General features: G+C 39.1%; 1 protein-coding gene across 1 annotated transcript in view; it reads left to right on the forward strand.

Annotated features, from left to right (window-relative positions):
• Positions 1 to 18,897, forward strand: part of mtf2 (metal response element binding transcription factor 2) — a 32,584-nt gene that overhangs the window by 8,404 nt on the left and 5,283 nt on the right. The window contains exons 3-14 of the mRNA XM_052012807.1: positions 5,280 to 5,361; positions 7,488 to 7,583; positions 7,671 to 7,771; positions 8,959 to 9,107; positions 9,806 to 9,901; positions 12,325 to 12,393; positions 12,932 to 13,055; positions 13,854 to 13,921; positions 14,634 to 14,816; positions 15,864 to 15,975; positions 17,149 to 17,240; positions 18,006 to 18,113. Of these exons, the coding sequence (XP_051868767.1) occupies positions 5,280 to 5,361; positions 7,488 to 7,583; positions 7,671 to 7,771; positions 8,959 to 9,107; positions 9,806 to 9,901; positions 12,325 to 12,393; positions 12,932 to 13,055; positions 13,854 to 13,921; positions 14,634 to 14,816; positions 15,864 to 15,975; positions 17,149 to 17,240; positions 18,006 to 18,113 (1,280 nt within the window). The remainder of the gene's footprint in view (positions 1 to 5,279; positions 5,362 to 7,487; positions 7,584 to 7,670; positions 7,772 to 8,958; positions 9,108 to 9,805; positions 9,902 to 12,324; positions 12,394 to 12,931; positions 13,056 to 13,853; positions 13,922 to 14,633; positions 14,817 to 15,863; positions 15,976 to 17,148; positions 17,241 to 18,005; positions 18,114 to 18,897) is intronic.

Below are 18,897 nucleotides of genomic sequence, written 5' to 3' on the forward strand. Positions count from 1 at the left end.
ATAAACTTACTAACACACCCTCCCTCATCCAAGTCATTTATAAAAATCACAGAGCAGGGGTCCCAGAACAGATCCCTGCAGAACACCACTGGTCACCGACCTCCAGGCAGAATACACTATCTACCACCACCCTCTGTCTTCTATGGCGAGCCAATTTTGAATCCACACAGCCAAGTTTCCCTGGATCCCATCCCTGCTGACTTTCTGAATGAGCATTCCATGAGGAACCTTACCAAACACTTTACTAAAATCCATGTACACCACATCCACTGCTCTACCATCAATGTGCTTTGTCACATCCTCAAAGAATTCAATCAGGCTCATGAGACACTAACTGCCCCTCGTGAAGCCATGCTGACTGCCCCTCATCAGCCTATGCTTCTCCAAATGCCCATAAATCCTGTCCCTAAGAATCTTCTCTAGTAATTTGCCCACTATTGAATTAAGACTCGCTGGTCTATAATTCCCAGAGTTATCCCTACTCCCTTAAAGGAACAACATTTGGCACCCTCCAATCACCTGGCACTACTCCTGTGGCCAGTGGGGACACAAAGATCACCAAAGATGCAGCAGTTTCTTCCCTTGCTTCCCGTAATAACCTTGGATATCTCCTGTCTGGCCCTGGTGACTTATCTATCCTAATTTTTTAGGAAGTTCCAGCACATCATCTTTCCTCATGTCGACATGCCCTAGCGTATCAGCCTGTCATATGCCATCCTCATAAACGTCAAGGTCTCTTTGGTAAATACTGAAGCAAAGTATTCATTAAGGACCTCCCTACCTCTTCCAACTCCAGGCACATGTTTCCTCTTTTATCCCTGATCGGTCCTACCCTCACACTAGTCATCCTTCTATTCTTCACGTAGATGTAGAATGCCTTTGGAGGTTTCATTGATCCTACTTCACCAAGGCCTTCTCATGCCCTCTTCTAGCTCTAAGACCATTCTTAAGCTCCCTCCTGGTTACCTTGTAATTCTCCAGGGCCCTGTCTGAACAATGCTTTCTAAATTTTGGGTAAGCTTTCTTCCTCTTGACAAGAGATTCCACGTCTTTTGTCAACCACGGTTCCTTCACTCTACTATCCTTGCCCTGCCTCAATGGGATAAACCTATCCAGAACACCAAGCAAGTACTCCCTAAACCTCCACATTCCACATGCACTTCAAGAATCTGTTCCAAAATTTACACTCCCAAGTTTCTGCCTAATAGCATCATAATTCCCCCTCCCCCAGTTAAATACTTCCCCATATCATCTGTTCCTATCCCTCTCCAAGGCTCTGGTAAAGGTCAAGGTGTTATGGTCACTGTCTCCAAAATGCTCTCCCGCCGAGAGATCTGAAACCTGATCAGGCTCAATGCCCAGAATGGCCTCTCTAGTCAACGTCTCCACATACTGTGTCAGGAATCTTTCCTTGACCCACCTAACAAACTGTCCCATCTATCCCCTTTACACTATAAGGAGGTGCCAATCAATATTAGGGAAGTTGAAATCACCCATGACAACAACCCTGTTATTTTTGTACCTCTCCAAAATCTGCCTCCCGATCTGCTCCTCATTGTCTCTGTTGCTACTGGGGGCTCTGTAGAATACTCCCAGTAGTGATCGATCCCTCCCTGTTTCTGACTTCCACCCACACTGACTTAGTAGACGATACCTCCAACATGTCCTCTTTCTACAGCTGTGACACTGTCCTTGATCAGCAAAGCCACTCCCCCACCTCTTTTACCTCCGTCCCTGTCCCTTTTGAAACATCTAAACTCCAGAGTATCCAGCAGCCATTTTGCCCTTGTGACAGCCAAGTTTCTAATGGCCACTATGTCATAGTTCCATGTACTTACCTATCCTCTAAGTTCATCACCCTTGTTCCTGATACTTCTTGCAATGGACACACTTCAGCCCATCCAACAGACTGCAATTTTGCCCTTTCAACTGCCTATTCTTCCTCAGTCTTTCTATACTCTGCATCTACTTGTACACTAAATGCACCAACCTCTGACCTATCACTCTGGTTCCCATCCTCCTGCCAAACTAGCTTAAACCCTCCCCAACACTTCTGGCTGCAAGAATATTGGTCCCCCTCCAGTTCAGGTGTAACCTGTCCCATTTGTACAGGTCATACCTTCCCCAGAAGAGATCCCAATGATCAACAAATCTGAAACCCTGCACCAACTCATCTGCCATATCAACCTGTTCTTACCCTCACTGGCACGTGGCACAGGCAGCAATCCAGAGATTACTACCCTTGAGGTCCTGCTTTTCAGCTTCCTACCTTGCTCCCTCCATTCCCTCTTCAGCACCTCATCTCTTTTCCTACCTATGTCATTGGTACCAATATGTACCACGACCTCTGGCTGTTCGCCCTCCCCCTTAAGAATGCTGTAGACCCGATCGGAGATGTCCCTCACCCTGGCACCTAGGAGACAACATACCATCCGGGAGTCTCTTCCACATCCACAGAATCTCCTGTCTGCTCCCCTTATTATGGAATCCCCTATCACTACTGCTCTCCCCTTCTTTCCCCCCTTCCCTTCTGTCCACACAACCAAGCTCAGTGCCAGAGACCTGGTCACTGTGGCTTTCCTCTGGTAGGCCTTCCCACCAACAGTATCCAAAGCGGTATACCTATTATCGAGGGGAACAGCCACAGGAATAGATACTCTGCACTACCTAGCTCTTATCTATGAACTCTTTGTTATCCTGTAGGAATCTCAGGTCATGAAGCTGCAGCTCCAGTTCCCAAACAAGGCCTGTAGGGAGCTGCAGCTGGATGCACATTGTGCATATTTAGTTATCTGGGAGACTAGGATGTCTCCCAGAACTCCCACATCTCACAAGATGAACGCACCACTGAATTTGGAGCCATTCCAACTACTCTGGCCTGGCACTAAAGGAAAAACCAAAGCAAGGAAGGGGGAAAAGAAACTTACCAGAGACTTAACTTCGCCTCTACCTCTTCTCACTGTAGCCTCTTGAGCCAAAGCCTCAGTCCCCCACTCTTAACACCAGCCCACTCCAACAATAGATGCTCCACTTATACCTATCTTCCCTTTATTTGCTGCTGTTAATCAGCCAATCGTTGAAACAATTTGTAAGAGTGCCTTGTTTAGACTCTTGCAAGGTGAAACTCTCAAGCACATGCACAGAGACTCATCTCTCTTTCAAAAGTCCCGCTCCAAAATTCAGGAAATTAGAGATGGGTACATTGTATAAGGGAGTAATCATGGGTGATTTCATTTTTAAGCTGGTCAAACCAGTTTTGCTGCAATACTGTGAGTGGTACAAGTTTGTGGTGTGCTTTGGAAATAGTTACAAGATTTGTTTGTTTTGGGGTTGAAGAATGCCTTTACAATTAATGATTTAACTTGTGGCCAGTGGTTGAGAACAGACTTCTAATTCTCCATACAATGTTAATGCACACTGCTATTAAAGTGGGTGTTATCAACACTGTTATTAAGTCATATTGTTGAGCAGAGGAACACACAGGTGATGTATACTGTATCTTAACAACTTCACCTGGGATTTACCAAGAGACTGAAGAATAATTAGGCTCCTGTCACATCGATCCCTCTGTGGGGTACCAGGTTGTTCTTCAGTTTTCAACAATTGGGGACCTATCATTTCTACCATAAATATGAACTACTATTTCTGAAAAAGCTAAATGACATGAAAAAGATGTTTTTTCAGATCTTATAAAATGTTTACTTTGTAATTAGTTTAATTTTTACTGGACCCTTAAAGATAGTTTCTGCACCTGCCTCCTGTCTGTGAAAACATTTGTGATTGCTGAGATCAGCACTTTCCCACAATCTTTATTCCCATATGCCAATGTCTTAAACTGATTTTATGTTGGCCTACCACTAAACTGTCCCCATTTTATGGTGCAGGACTTTATCTTGTATATTCTTTCATAGCTTTGTTTCAATGTGTTAAGGAACCAATTTGGGAGTAAGGTATTTTGGATTTAGTATTGTGCAATGAGACAAGATTAATTAACAACCTTGTAGTAACGGATCCTTGGGAAGAGGTAATGAATTTTGTATCAAGTTTAGAAGTGATTTTTGTCGAGTACTAAACTTGGGCCTTGCCCTTAGGTAGCTATGAGATGTGAAATGACCAAAGTAGGTTAGGCAAACAGATTAAAAGAAATAATAGAAAAGCAGTGGCAAACATTTAAATTTGTATTTAGTAATAAATATACATTCCCTTAAGGAACAAAGGTGCCACTGGGAATAAGGGTCCAAGGCCGTTAATGAGGTATTTGATTATAGGAAGAGTCTTATGTTATTGGAGAGAGTAGGAAGCTTGAGGGCTGGGAGCATAATGGAATTCAGCAAAGGATGACCAAGACACAATAAAATGCTGGAAGAACTTGCCCAATCAAGTAGCATTTGTGGAAGGAGAAACTAGTTAATGTTTTGGGTCAGGAATTCTTTTGAAGGGTCCCTGACCTGAAATGTGAAAGCCTTCCCTTTCTACAGATGCTACTTGACTGGCTGAGTTCTTCCAGCTTTTGTTTTTTGTTTCGGGTTCCAGCATCTGCTGTTTCATTTGCCTTCCAATGATGATCAAGAAACTGATAGAGACACAATGAGTAAATTAGCAAGTGCCATTAAAATCTATTTTTATATAAAGAAAGAGGGCAAAAGTAGACAGTGTTTCACAAATAGGGGCAAGGAAAATTATAATAATAGCAGAGACAGTATTAACTACTTTTGTCAATGCCAGTACAGCCTTGAAGGGCCATAGGGGTCATTACTGCTGTGCACGTCCCTGTTTACTCTCATTGACGTGGACTCTCCGCATTAGATTTGAGTCAATTATTCAAAGCAAATTGAAACTTACTGCTCCCAATGTATATCCACAAGTCAAATATTTGCCCTATGGTTTCAACGACAAAAAAAAATGTGACCCATTTGCTAGGTTTCTGTTTTCTAAGGCATCATGTGAATATTTTGGTTTCGTACTAGTTTTTGAACAAGTTTAGCTTGTTCCTCCAAGTATTTATCCTTATTGATATGCTAGAGGAACTATTTCAAGTGGTGCTACATTATGTTGTAGATTTCAGTTATGTACTTGGATGATAAGAAAAAGCAACAAAGAAACTAAATCATTATTCCTTTGAATTTATTTTCCATTGTTTTGTAATTGGTCACTGGGCTCGGTGAGGAAAGGATGGTCTATGAATGAGGTGAATACAATTGGAAATTCAAGGGAGTATTTTGCGAAGTCAACTGATGCATTTGTATAAAAGCTGATGTTCTTTCCAATTTGCTTTGAAGGTGGACAAACCGAAAGAGAGCTGCTTTGTCATCTTTGAAGACAGTTCAAAGTCCTGGGTCTTGTGGAAAGACATACAGACTGGTAACTTTTTTTTAATCTAATGGGCGAGGCTTTACCGAATCAAGTTTGTAGTGACTTGTACGTGGATAAGGGGTGAGCAGTTTCTGGCTTTTGGCGTTCAATCTGATGTTTTAATATTGATCCTGTATATCAGGTTCCCCTGAACTGGCATGCAAACCAAATTCACCATGGGGTATTCTTGTATTAACCAGCTGATGGATCACTGATATTCTGCCAAGAATGTCTTGTGTGGTAATATGGACTGATTCTCTGCCATGGTGGAGATCGGGAAGAAAGATTTTGGGGACATATTATGCAGAGTGGGGCTGATTGTTGAGAAGATCCCCAGTACGAGTTAATCTTCTGCTTCAATCTGAAGTGTTTGGGCAGCTCTTGAATGGTAGCTGACAAAGGTACAACTGAACATATTTAATCCAAATGAGACAAGTTTACTCATCAATAGGAATTTAAGTCAGAATTTTAATTTTCTCAATTCTTCAGAACACATTACCTTGTCTGTAATTGAATTTCTGTATATATTCTTTACGAATTTAGGAATACCAAAATTGAAACCCACTTCCCACTACTCAGTATTTCAGTAGAAATTGTCATCCTTGCGTTCTGTGGATTTTATTTTTCTTTGAACAGGCAAAGAATAGAGGGATATGGACCTTGTAAAGGCAGATGGGATTGGTTTAGATTGGTATTGTGGTTGGTGCCGACATCATGGGCTGAATGGCCTGATCCTATGTTGTACTGTTCCATCTTTCATATGTTTAAATATTAGGACTGCATGCAGGGAAGGTCAGGAAACAATTGGATCATGGGGGGCATCAGGGAGTGAGAAATCAACAAGATTTATCATGTCATATCAGAGCCGAGTATTTCGATATATATTTTTTGATGTGTGGTTCAGCAGTGATTGACTTCATTTCCTTATCCCAACCTCTGTAAATGAGGGGACAATTTTTTTTTGTGCCCTGTAACATCAGAACGCTTTCTTAAAAAAGCAAAACTAGTGCATCGTCCAAAATTTTGCTTGTGCGCCAAGTACTTGAGGAACTTCAATTTTGGAACAGTTGCTCTTGATTAAGCTTTCTTGCAGGAATTGACTTTCCACTTTGTTCTTGTTTTATGATTTGTAGATTAATTTGAACTTTTATGAAAAATATCTCATTGTAAAGAGTGTATTGATTTTGAAATAATTATTAGGCCAATCAAATTATGGCCACCCCTTCACATGGTTATGTTTAAGAAGCTAGTCATTGATACATGTCTTTGGCTTTTTAGTTTAACTAAATGTAAAAACTATTGTAGAAATTAAAATGTTCTCAGAATGTGGCTGATAGCAATGCAAAATTTTTAATTGTCCTTCTATATTTGTCCATGAAATGCTGACGGACCTCTTCCTTGGAACGGTCAATTTATGCCAAAAGCTAGATTGTATCAACATTTTGACCCTGCACCAATGAATGAAAAAGTTACTGCTACCATTGGTACAGTAGTTTAACGGTTTAATTATTGCTAGAATTTTGAAATTGTGATTCAGCAATATGAACTTCGAGTAATTTTAAACAGTAATGGTAGAAACTATCATATTGTCTTTTAAAAGCCCATTTAGTTTGCAAATGTCTTTGAGAGAGAAATCTGTCATCCTTGTCTGGTCTGGCTTGTAATGTCACTGCAGATTTTCCAGGCCCAGGTTTCTTACTGAACCTTGGAGTTGGGGTGGACATTAAATATTGGCATTCCCAGTGATGTTGACATGAATAAATTTATGAATTAAAAAAAACCTCATTGAACAATAGATGGTGGGTTGGACTGGGAGAGAACTAGTTCATGATGTATATATTTAAGTAATCAATTTTGGCTTTTATTGAAAGAAGTTTTATGTCCTGATACTTGGCATCTCCATTTTATGAAGAATGCAAAAGTTCAGAACTGAACTGCCATGGGGCTTTTTTTTTCCTTTCCTACATTTGTATGATGTTATCACGACTGTTAGTAATATTTCTAGATCTATGCTTCAATATCCTGAGACGTTTTTCCAAAGCTTCTCAGATTTCATTGAATGATCTTTGTTCACAACCTTATGGTGATTGTGGAAATATGGGCAAAAGGCTACACTGTTGTGCATTTAATCCTAGGAGCCTGTGGAGGTGGAGAGATGGTTTGCACAATATGCCAGGAAGAGTGCTCTGAAGTACCTAATGAAATGGTTATTTGTGACAAGTGTGGACAAGGTAAACTATAAACTGGAATCAATTTGAAGTTTTGAAAAGGTGCTTTTAAGCAAGAAGTATTTTAACAGACTTATTCTTTTTCAATAGGCTATCATCAGAAATGTCACATGCCTAACATAGATTCAAGTGTGATTGCATCAGATGCTAAGTGGCTGTGCCGCCAGTGTGTCTTTGCCACAACCACAAAGGTATTGTGTAACTGAAGTACGTTGCTACTCCACTTAATGCTGCCCCACAGAGTATTGATTCACTATAGTGCTCTTGGTCCTCTGGTCTGAATGCTAACGGGTACATTATCTTCTGTACTTGTTATTTTAAAAAAATGACATCTCTTTGGGCCGTGTGGTGCTGTGCCGAAAACGTGGCATGAACCCCTGCTCTCTATTAGCACTCATGAACCACTCTAATAGTGATCTCATTGCAGTACTGCTCGGTGTCAAGTGAACTGGTGTTTGGGTGAGCAATGTGACTGCTCAACACAGATGCTAGGCTGAGGGTTGCACCCTAGCTGGAACAACATTTGTGGGCCATTGCTGGGGACTATAGCTGTTGCTTCGTGTTGACATACAGTTGGGATCATGCCATCTCTCTCATTATCTCCTATCGATCTGTTGAAAGCGGCTGTCTCTTTTTGTCTGTACACCTTCCCCAGGCCAGAAAAGTCTCTAAGGTAATAAACTTAATGGACTCCAAAGAGCGTGTTGCCAAAGAGATCTGCAGGCTGGGGAGAACCGTGCAGTGAAGCAAAGAGCTTAGGAGACAGCAGCTTCCATCATATCCAAAGAAGGCAACGAGAGAGACAATAGGATTCTGGCAGACTGTCAACATGTGGAGCAGCCGAGGCCAGTCCCCAGCAATGGAACTTGCTCACTATGTCAGCCAGGATGCTGACCTCAGCCCTGTATCCCAGCAGCTACACTGCTCATGTGACACCAGCCCCGAAAGCAACATTGCATGTTGCCTCAGTGACTAACTCCACACTGAACTATGTAGTGATGAGCTCACTTTGTATTTCATTGTTGCTGGAGAGCTAAGCCCTCAGCCAAATTCCTGGCACAGCAGCACATGACAGTGGTACTGTGGTACTGTCTCTGTATAAATCTATAATGACCCTGTTTCACTCCACTAGCTTTCTCATTCCCGGGAATGCATCCTGACTGCTAAGTGAAGTACCTGTGTACGTTGTTTATTTTGATAAATGATGTTCCAATGATGGAAAAATTACCACACGGTCAAAAAACCTGGAAACTGGGGTATAGAAAATATGTACTTTTTGTTTAATTTATAAGCACTTGGTATTTTTCACTTTGTAACTTTCATTGGTCAATTATGAATCATGTTGCTAACTCAGATTCTTTTTTGCCTTTCATTGTAGAGGGGTGGTGCTCTTAAGAAGGGACCAAATGCCAAAGCTCTGCAAGTCATGAAGCAGACATTGCCATACCAGTTGGAAGATCTTCAGTGGGATGTAGGCCATAAAACAAATCATGAGCAGTGTTATTGTTACTGTGGAGGCCCTGGGGAGTAAGTCAAATATTTCATGGTTTAGATTGAATTTGTTTTTCTAGTTAACTTGGAAAAATTGTGATGCATTTCTTTAGATTTACCTGTCTTGTAGAAGTAGGGTGTATCCTTTTCTGAATGAATCAATTCCAGGCATTCAGATATGGCCTTGGAAAAAAGATGATGTTACTCTGTAGGGAATCAACACAGCTAAATTTGTCATAAGTGAAATCTTGAAAACATGGCTTGAAGTAAGTGAAGGTTAAAGTTCTACCTTTGGGGTTATTGACTGAAATTAATTGGGAAGGAAGATACTCTCATTGTCATTTTTGTAACTAATCCTGGCTGTAGTCATCAACTGTATGTAGCTGTAGTGCTGAAATATTCAGCTGTTGGAATGCAATCTATAGTTACACAAAAGACAAATTAGCCTATGACAGTTGCATTGCTTTGAGCCTTGTCATTTGTGCCAGTCAGGGTGACAACTCCATGGACAACGTGCTCCTCAGCCCCTGGTCCTTGGAGTGCTTTAGATGAGCTAATTTCTTAGAAGTGTGAAACAGGCTCTTTATCCATCAGTATTTTAAAAAAGGATATTCTTTTAAAATATGTTCTTCCAATCGAAAGCAATATTTATTAATGGTGATGCTACTTTCATTGTGGTAGATGTTTAACTAAATTATATTTGGATGTCTGATTCAGATTTATTTCTTTTTAAGTTGGTACCTGAAAATGCTGCAGTGCTGGAGATGTAAACAGTGGTTTCATGAAGCCTGTATACAATGCTTGCAGAAGCCTATGCTTTATGGAGACAGGTGATACCTGAAGTTACTGCCTAAAGTATATCTGTAACTCTTATGTGAATTTTCCATAGGCCTGTAATAGTACTGAGTGCATGACCATTTTATCCAGGTGCCTACTAGCATTCATATATTGCTATAATTTGACTATGTTATAGAGAATACCTGTACACATTTTTGACAATTTAAGTTTCTGATTTCATTCTAAAAACTACTGGGTGGTTCAGCTAACTCTTTGTACTATTTCTGCCTGTACTGATCTTTTGGTATGGAGCTGGAATGATGTGAGAAATTGATCATCACTTGATTGAATTCTTTTTGTTGAGATCAAGGCAAACTAAAAACCACTTCACTTCAGCACAGACTTCATAGTATTGCTGGCATGTAAAATAACAATTTTTAGTTATTATCACAAAATTTGAATAAGCCCCCTCTCCCTCAGAGGATAGTAATGGTTTCAAAGGTCCAAATTGTGCAGCAAATTCTTTTTAATTTGGCATCTTCCACATTTACTAAAAGCTACCTGTATACTTAAAGGCTGGAAATGGTGGCCATTACTGAGGATAAATGAATAATGTAAGGCTTTAGAAAACCTTGAGGACCAGGCATTTAATGGCAAATCACCTTGCTTATCAATATTGTTAATGTTGTTTAGGGGGAGAAAAATATTACCTGGACCTTTAGAAATTAAGAATGTAAATGTTGGTCCCTGCAAATTGGAAGATGCCCATGTAATCCCACTGTTTTTTGAAAAGGAGAGAAAGGGTAAATGGAGATCCACAGACTAGTTACCCATAACATGAGTAGTTGGGGGAAATGCTAGAATCTGTTGTAAAGGACGTGATAACAAGACACTTGGAAAATATCAATGGGCTTAGACAAAGGCAACCTGAATTGATGAAAGGGAAATCATGTTTGATAAATCTCCTGGAGTATTTTCAGGACATAACTGGTAGAATAGATAAAGGAGAACCAGTAGATGTGATGAACTTGGATCAGGTCCTAATGTGCAAAATTAAAACATGGGATTGGGGGTAATATACTGGCATAGATTGAGAATTAATTGATAAGAAACTAAGAATAAATGCTTTCTTTAGGGTTGTAGGTGGTGACAGGTGGGGTAGCAGTACTTCACATGCAGCAATTCACCATATATACTAATGATTTGAATAAGGGAGTCACGAACAACACTCCCTTATTCTAACAACACAAATCTAAATGGGCTTGAGGAGGATGCACAGAGACCTCCAGGTGATTTAGAGAAGTTGAGAGGGTGGGCAAAATATGGCATATGTTTTGTAAGGTGGATAAATGTGAAGTTATCCATTTTGTTAGGGAAAATAAAGGTAGAGTGTTATTTAAATAGTGATTAGGGAAATGCTGATGAATAAAGGGATCTGGGTGTCCTTGTACACCAGTTACAGAAAACAAACATGCAGGAGATGGTCAAGAAGGCAAGTGGTTTGTCTTTCATTGCAAAAAGTTTTGAGTACAGGAGCAAGGACACAGTGCTACATTTATGCAGGTTTTTGGTGAAACACATCTGGAGCCTTGCATCCAATTTTGGTCTCCTTACTGAAGAAAAGATGTACTTTCCATAGAGGGAGTGAAATGAAGGTTAACCAGACTGATTATTGGGATGACAGGACTGTTGAATAAAGAGATGGATTGACTGTGTTTGCATTCACGAGTTTGGAATGAGAGGAGATTTCATTGCAAAATTCAGATTGGGCTTGACGGGCTGGATGCAGGGAGGATGCGGGCTTTAAAACCAGGAATCCCAGACTTGGGGTACATGGTAGCAAACTTATGAGATGAGAAATTTCTTCATTTGTGGAATTCCTAACCACAGAAACTAGAGATAATCTCACTGTGTATACTTTACACAAAGGCAGTGGAGTGTGGGGAGAGAGCAGGAATATGGTATTAAGATAGAGCATCAGACAATATCATGTAAAAAGGCAGAGGAGGCTCAAAGGCCCAAATGGCCTATTCTTGCACCTACCTATCTGGTATTTATTTTTCTTCTGTTGCCAGCTGGAAAGATTGAGCTGCATTTCCAACTTATGCACCATTCAGGTTATGAACAGTTTGCAGGAACAGAACTCAGTCCTAACCTGAAGAGGACTTGTTCTTCTACTGGGAAGTAGGAATTTCTTTATGCTGAGTAGAATGTGGAACTCATTACCTCAGCTTAAATGTTTTGCAAAAAAAGAAATGGCTGAACATAGGAGAGTAAAAGAATAGCATGATATGCTGAAAGGGAGGTGAGGTGGGTGGGATTGGTGAGGACTTTTGTGGAGTATAAACATTTTTAAAGGCTCAATGGGCTGAATAGCTTGTTTCGTGTTGTCTTCTATGTAGATCCAATTATGCTTTCAAGTTGTGCTTTTGAGTGAAAATGTGTGGAAGATTTTATTTTCTTCTTTGTCCATCAGGTTCTATTTATTTATTTGTTCTGTTTGCAATTCTGGACCAGAATACCTCAAACGTCTACCGTTACGATGGTACGTTATTACATTGTTGTTTAGGACTTTAAACATACAATTTTTTTTTCTGGTTTACATCAGTTTTTAAAATGCTCATTGACTCTGGCATTGGTTGGTTTTCTTTTGTTCTTGGGGGATTAGTTTAAGATATAAATAATGATAAATTTGTGCTTGGGTTAATCTATGCTTTAACCAGATATGTCGCATACATCCCATTTCATGTATGTATTTGTGAATACTAAATACATTTTACAATGTTAAATGTATCATTTAAATGAGTAGTAAATTAACATTAAGCACTGGCTTAAAAATGAACTGAACTAACAACTTTTTAAATCAAGATTTTAATTCTGCTTTTGTTTTTAATTTAGCCAGCACTAATATTGGTCAAATATATCATACTAGTATTTCCCTGCTTCCTTATTTTTCATGACTCTGTGCAGTAATTGTTTCAGAGTGCTGTAGTCAGCAAACAAGAACCACTGAAGAAATGTGTTCAAAAGTATTAAAAATGATTTTTCTTGTCTGGATGTTAATGTTAAGTATTTCCTCCTAGGGTTGACATAGCACACTTAAGCCTTTATAACCTAAGTGTTATTCACAAAAAGAAGTATTTTGATTCTGAGCTTGAATTGATGACCTACATTCATGAAAATTGGGACAGACTGCAAACTGGTGAGGTAAGGCTTAGTTACATTTAGAACTACATTGATTAGTGATCATGTTTTTTGGACTAGTAGGGACTGGCAGTAGCTCCTCTGACAGACTTCTTTGATCATATGGTCTCTCTCTCTCTCTGCCTCCTGTTGGATGTGATAGAAACTGCTGTATCTCTCTGTCTGTATGGCTGCATTGCTGTAACCAGCCTGGCGATTTCTGAATGGTAACAAACCCAACACTAGTTGCTGGGGAGGGCAGGAGTTTGCACCAGTTTCTTGGCACACCATTGCTGTCGGTACCACCTCTCTCGACATAATGCTGGAATGATTACTTTTAGTGCTAAATGTCCTAACACGCTTGTTCCTGGGAACGCAACCTTAACACTAAGCAAGGTGCTAGTGTACTCTAAATGCTCCTAAATTTCAATGGCTGGCCTTTTTTCTTAAAATGTATTCCGTACCAAACCTTTATGATAATTAACATTGTCACTCAAAATTGGCGTTGCGTTGCTTGTGTTGAGATATACTGGATTCTGTTAATCGTGCTGTAGATGTGTTGAATTTTAAGAATTGTCACAGTATTGTTATGATTCATTAAAAACTTGTGCACATTGGAGTTCAGTGATAAATGGAGGACCTGCTTGCTTTAAGACAAAAACCTCACAGCATGAATTGTTACACAACTGAAAATGGTCATAATTCCACATTATTATATATAATACATTAAATTTGATAACTTTTTTGAATTGTGTACAAGTTTATTATTGTGAAGGTAAAGCAAATGAGAGTATTTTGAATTCCTATTTTCTTTATTTGCAGCTTGCAGACACTCTAAAACCTGACCGACGTGACTATATTCTTGAAGCCCTAAATGAGAACAAGTGCATGTAAGTACAGATATATCTCCTAATAAATAGAATTATCCATGTTTTAGGAATAGGGTTGAGAAATTTCTGCTGGTTTGTTAGATTTGTTTTTGCCCTGCATTGTAAAGGTCTGCCAGGGAGTAGGAATTTGTTCAATGAGTGGTAATTTGCTATCCCTGCTTGTGTCATAATAGTCCGTTATCATGCTTTGCTGACCTATACTGTATCAGCACTGGGTATTTCTGCAGAGTCTACAACAGTGTTTTGGAAAAGAATTTGCAATAAATTGAGCAGCAGATAAATGATAGAAATGTTGAGTTATATATCCAGATGAGCTCGCACCGGGTGACTGATCGTTCAATGCTCTAATTTGATACTGTGAATGAATTCTTCCAAAATAAAAGGTTACCAAATTACAAATTCTAATCTGTAGAAGCACTCTTAAAGAATAACTTTGGGTTTGGTTGAGATTGAATAAGATGGTGGCTGGGATAGAGTTGATGTGCCTCATGGTATTTTCTGATTTGTGGAAAATTCTCATTTGTTCCTGCTGACACAAAGCATCTATGTGGTTCTCTTTTCTCATCCCAGTTCTTGTGGAAGTGTGTTTGGCTCCCTAGAGACAAACATTACACAGTATGTAGTACAGCTACAGGATGTATGCCTTCCTCCTTTGCTGTGCAGCATAAACATCTGTTTATTTTTCTTCTGGCTCATCTTGTCATTTTTTTAGGTTTATGTCTGGAAAAGAAATCAAGAAGAAGAAACATTTGTTTGGATTGCGAATTCGGGTTCCTCCCATTCCTCCAAATGGTGCAATGAAGACTGAGGAAAGCACTGAGGAAGTTTCTCATGAATTTAAAATTAAAGGGAGGAAGTCCAGTAAATCCACACCTTTACCTGCAGCTGCAAAAAGGTAAAACAGTTCTCTATAATTACTATCTGTGAATCTTTTAAAGAAAAACTGATGCTTTATCTCTGTATCATCAAAGATCCCCAATATCCAGGCCATGCCATCGTTTTGCAGTTGCAAATGCGTACTTGTGCATGTGACAATAAACTTGGCTTTGATTTGTATCAACTGAGCCCATTCTGATATACGTGAACCATGTCAGTGAAGCAAAGATATTGGCCCATCTGGGTTTCCAAGAAGTGAAATGTTTATTTTCTTGAAGCCATCAATCCAGATTTTTGTAAGAAGGGGTAGAACACACCACAGGTTTACATCTACATGAAGTTAATTGTGATCTTTTGTTAAGGGAGGACTGTTAAATTGTTTTTTTAGTTGACATTCTCCACTCCTGCCAGCCCTTCCTAGCGCACAATTGGAGGTTTTAGTACCTGTAATGCTTGACCAAAGTTTTCAGAAAAGCTGTCAATAGATTGTGGCAGTTTCTTAATGTATGATGCAGATCAAAATGATAAGTCTTTGGGAGAATGATCCATATTTTGGTAACTCGGGTAGGTCTTGTAATGCTCATTCATAATTACAGCAAAAAAAGAATCATTGACAGTAATTTAAATTTCTGAACATTGGAACTAAAGCAAGAAGACGAGAGATGCAAGGAGAAAGTTGAGTTAAAGTCTGAAAAAGTGGGAAAGCAGTGTGCAGGAAAAATAGCCAAACAGTGTAATTTTCAAAATAAATTTATCCAAACTGCTAATGTATAGAATTACTTATGACCTTCTTATCAGTAGACTGCAAATTTTCTTAAAATCCTCTTTTCTTTGCATCCTTTCTGGTTGTCACTCAAATGAAAGATCGTACTAACAATAATAAAGGGATAGATTATCATTAAGTGCTTCTGGAAAAATTACTGGGAGGCTGTTTTACAACTTCAGTAGTTTTGCTTTCATTTTGAATAAGCTACACTGCATCCTTTTGAAGAACTTGGATGTTCCAGACATTAAATAGATGCATTGATTTTACATATTAACTACTGGAAGTATTTTCTCTTATTAGTCCTTTAAATAATGGCATAGAAAAAAAAGGCAAGAAAAAGTCTTCAGTTGAACCTTCCGAGCAATACACAAAATTGAAGAAAGTCAAGAGGTTTTCTAACCCAGCAACTGTGGTAGGATGCTTGTCTTTCTTTACTTCATATTTGTCACTTACAGTTTGGGTGCATGTCTCAAATTAGTGTTATATAATTGCACAGATGGCAGCCACATTAGCCAAGTGATTTCACATGTGAGTCCTTTATAGTGAGGATTCGATCCTGAATGACCACCTGAGTTGAGATTATTTTGATTGTGGGGCTCATTGTTGCTGAACTGTTTGATCTCTGCATGTGGATTTCCAGCTAGGTTCACAGTATACTGGTCATGAATGAGTAATCTGACCAAATGAGTGAAATTTAGTAGTTTACTATTACAGAACTGAGTTACGTAATCTTTCCTACTGTTACAAGGTTATCTGAGACAACTTCATCAAAATTAATGCAAGGATTAGTGATTGAAGATTGGCTATATTATGCATGTACATGTGTGTGTATATGGAATTTTCTTTTAGCAAACATGAGATTACTTTTGAAAACTACACTTTAAACCAGCTGAAGCTTATTGCTGATCCATTCCTTCCGCATTCTTAAACTGCTTGCAGCTGCAAATGTTGGATGGAAGTTTTTAACTGTTTTGTAATTCTGTAGGATCACCTTAAAGATATCGAAAGTAATGACTACCTTGAAAAGCATGTTTCCAAAAATTCTGGGTTGCACTTAATGCTGCATAGTCATAGTACTTAAGTGTAACACATGTAGTCAGAGCACATGTTTAGTTGTCACTGATACCTGGTCTGAAGCACACTATTTCAGGATACAAAAATGCTAAGCTTTAAAATTAAGACATTCCTCTAACTGGTAGCTAAAGGCAAGTTTATAAAGTGAGCAGGATCAGGTTAATGCAGCAATGTATAATTGGAATTTAAAAAATGCAGAGAAGTTGTTGTAAGACTATAAATTTCCTTTTTGAATATAGTTTTGCAGACTGCAAAGAGAAAAAATATAGGGCAACTCCCTAAGCTTGCTATAGCTTATTAAATTTGATGCTAATAAACTACTTAGTGCTAATAATGTATGAATACAAAGAACTGTTTGTGGAGTAGTGGAAGATGCATTTGCATTTAAATGAGCTATACATCAGTGAGGGCAAGACAGAAAAGGATGTTTACTTACAGTTGAACTTTGAAATCCAGGTGTTTTTAATGTTGCAGACATAGCCATATTGATCCAGCAGTGTTTCTTTTCCAGGAAACTGAGAAAAGTAACCAAAGCCACTGTGATTTTCAGGACCAATCTGCAACGTTGGATTCACTTGCCTTGGATCTTCCTGGTCCCAAAAGGTAATTAAGTTCTGTACAAAACAAGTTTTTGAAACAATACCCAAAATGACTTTAACTTGCATTTATATTGTTTTTGTGCACTTTACCAAAGAACATTAAAAATAGAATTGAGTAGGTATTCTGTAAGAACCACTTTGCCCAACAAATCCTTGCATTGTTTAGAACCCAAAAATATATCACCTGCTTGACTGAGAAACTGGCATTCATGGGTAGGGAATTACAAAGATTGTGTTTTTGAGTCTGTTATGTCTGTGATCAGATGATCTATTTTCGTATTGTTGATCGAGATGAAAATCACTCAGAATGCAGTGTTTAATTCCTTAGCTTCTCTTTGCTGCCATAAGGCCTCAATTATTCTCAGATCTGACCTGAAGAACTGCATCCAAGACAAAACCACATTCTCTCACAATGGCACATGAATATGAACCTAAATTCCTTTCTCTTGGAAAGGACAAACCAGTAACCTTTTGATTTTGAAGCAAGAATGCTGCTAATTCAGCCATAGTTTGGCACCTAATATTGTCCTTAACTCTAATTAGCTACGACAAGTTTTTTTTTCCCTCAAGGAAAAATAAGTTTATGAATTCTGAATTTTCCAAACACTTCCCCTTTTCTTAGTTACAGTCATGCTTTAATTTCCCAAGCTTCCTTAGCCAACTTAATTCTGAGCCTCTAATTGCCTTTTTAAATTTAATATTCTAGTTTTGTTTTAACTACAACATTCTTGAACTTGACATTATTTGTATACAATTTCTTTTGTATTAGGAGACTTGTTGAGCAAACAGCACAGTCTTCTAATACCTCTGATGTAGAATCCACTGGTGCAGCTAGTACCACAGAAACTACCTCAACTAGCCTGTCTCGACAGTCCAGGTGAGCATTATTTTCTGTAATAAACTAAAAAGGTGTTAGATTGTTCTGCCTAATTGAAAGAAAACAATAGAGTTGACCGGGATTTGAGTTGAATTGATCTTAAAAAATTTTGTGCTTGGTTTTGTGGATTATTTCAGTGAAGTGATTAGTAGATGGCTGCTGCTTTAAAGAATTTTCTAACTTGTAAATTTATTATTGATTTGCTCTGTCAAATTATAGCTGTCTTTGTAATACAGGTCAAATCTATTTCTTTGAGGGCTTCCTTTCCTCTCCCTTTCATCTTCAATCTTAAACACTGAATGCTCTCCCTTTTTCAACAACCATTTTTAGCTGGCCTCTTTAAGTTTACTATGTTCCAAACCTACACTGGCAACGCTCACCAGCTCTTTCTCCGCTACATTGGCGTCTGCATTGATGCTGCATCCTGCACCCATGTGGAGCTAGTCAATTTCATCACTACCAACTTCCAGCTGCCCTCAAATTCACTTGGTCCATCTCTGACACCTCTCTCCCCTTCCTTGATCTCTGTCTCCATCTCAGGAAACCAGATTATCCACCAACATCATCTATGAACCCACTGACTCCCACAGTTACCTTGACTACACCTCATCCCACCCTGTCACTTGCAAGGATATTATTCCCTTCTCTCGGTTCCGCTGTCTCCACTACATCTGTTCTCACGATGAGGCTTTTCATTCCAGGTCATCTGAGATGTCCTCTTTTCAGAAAACGGGGTTCCCACCAACACCACCACCCCCCCCCCCCCCCCCAACTGCCATTGGTG

This window comes from Pristis pectinata, chromosome 3 (assembly GCF_009764475.1).
Source record: "Pristis pectinata isolate sPriPec2 chromosome 3, sPriPec2.1.pri, whole genome shotgun sequence".
NCBI classification, from domain to species: Eukaryota; Metazoa; Chordata; class Chondrichthyes; order Rhinopristiformes; family Pristidae; genus Pristis; species Pristis pectinata.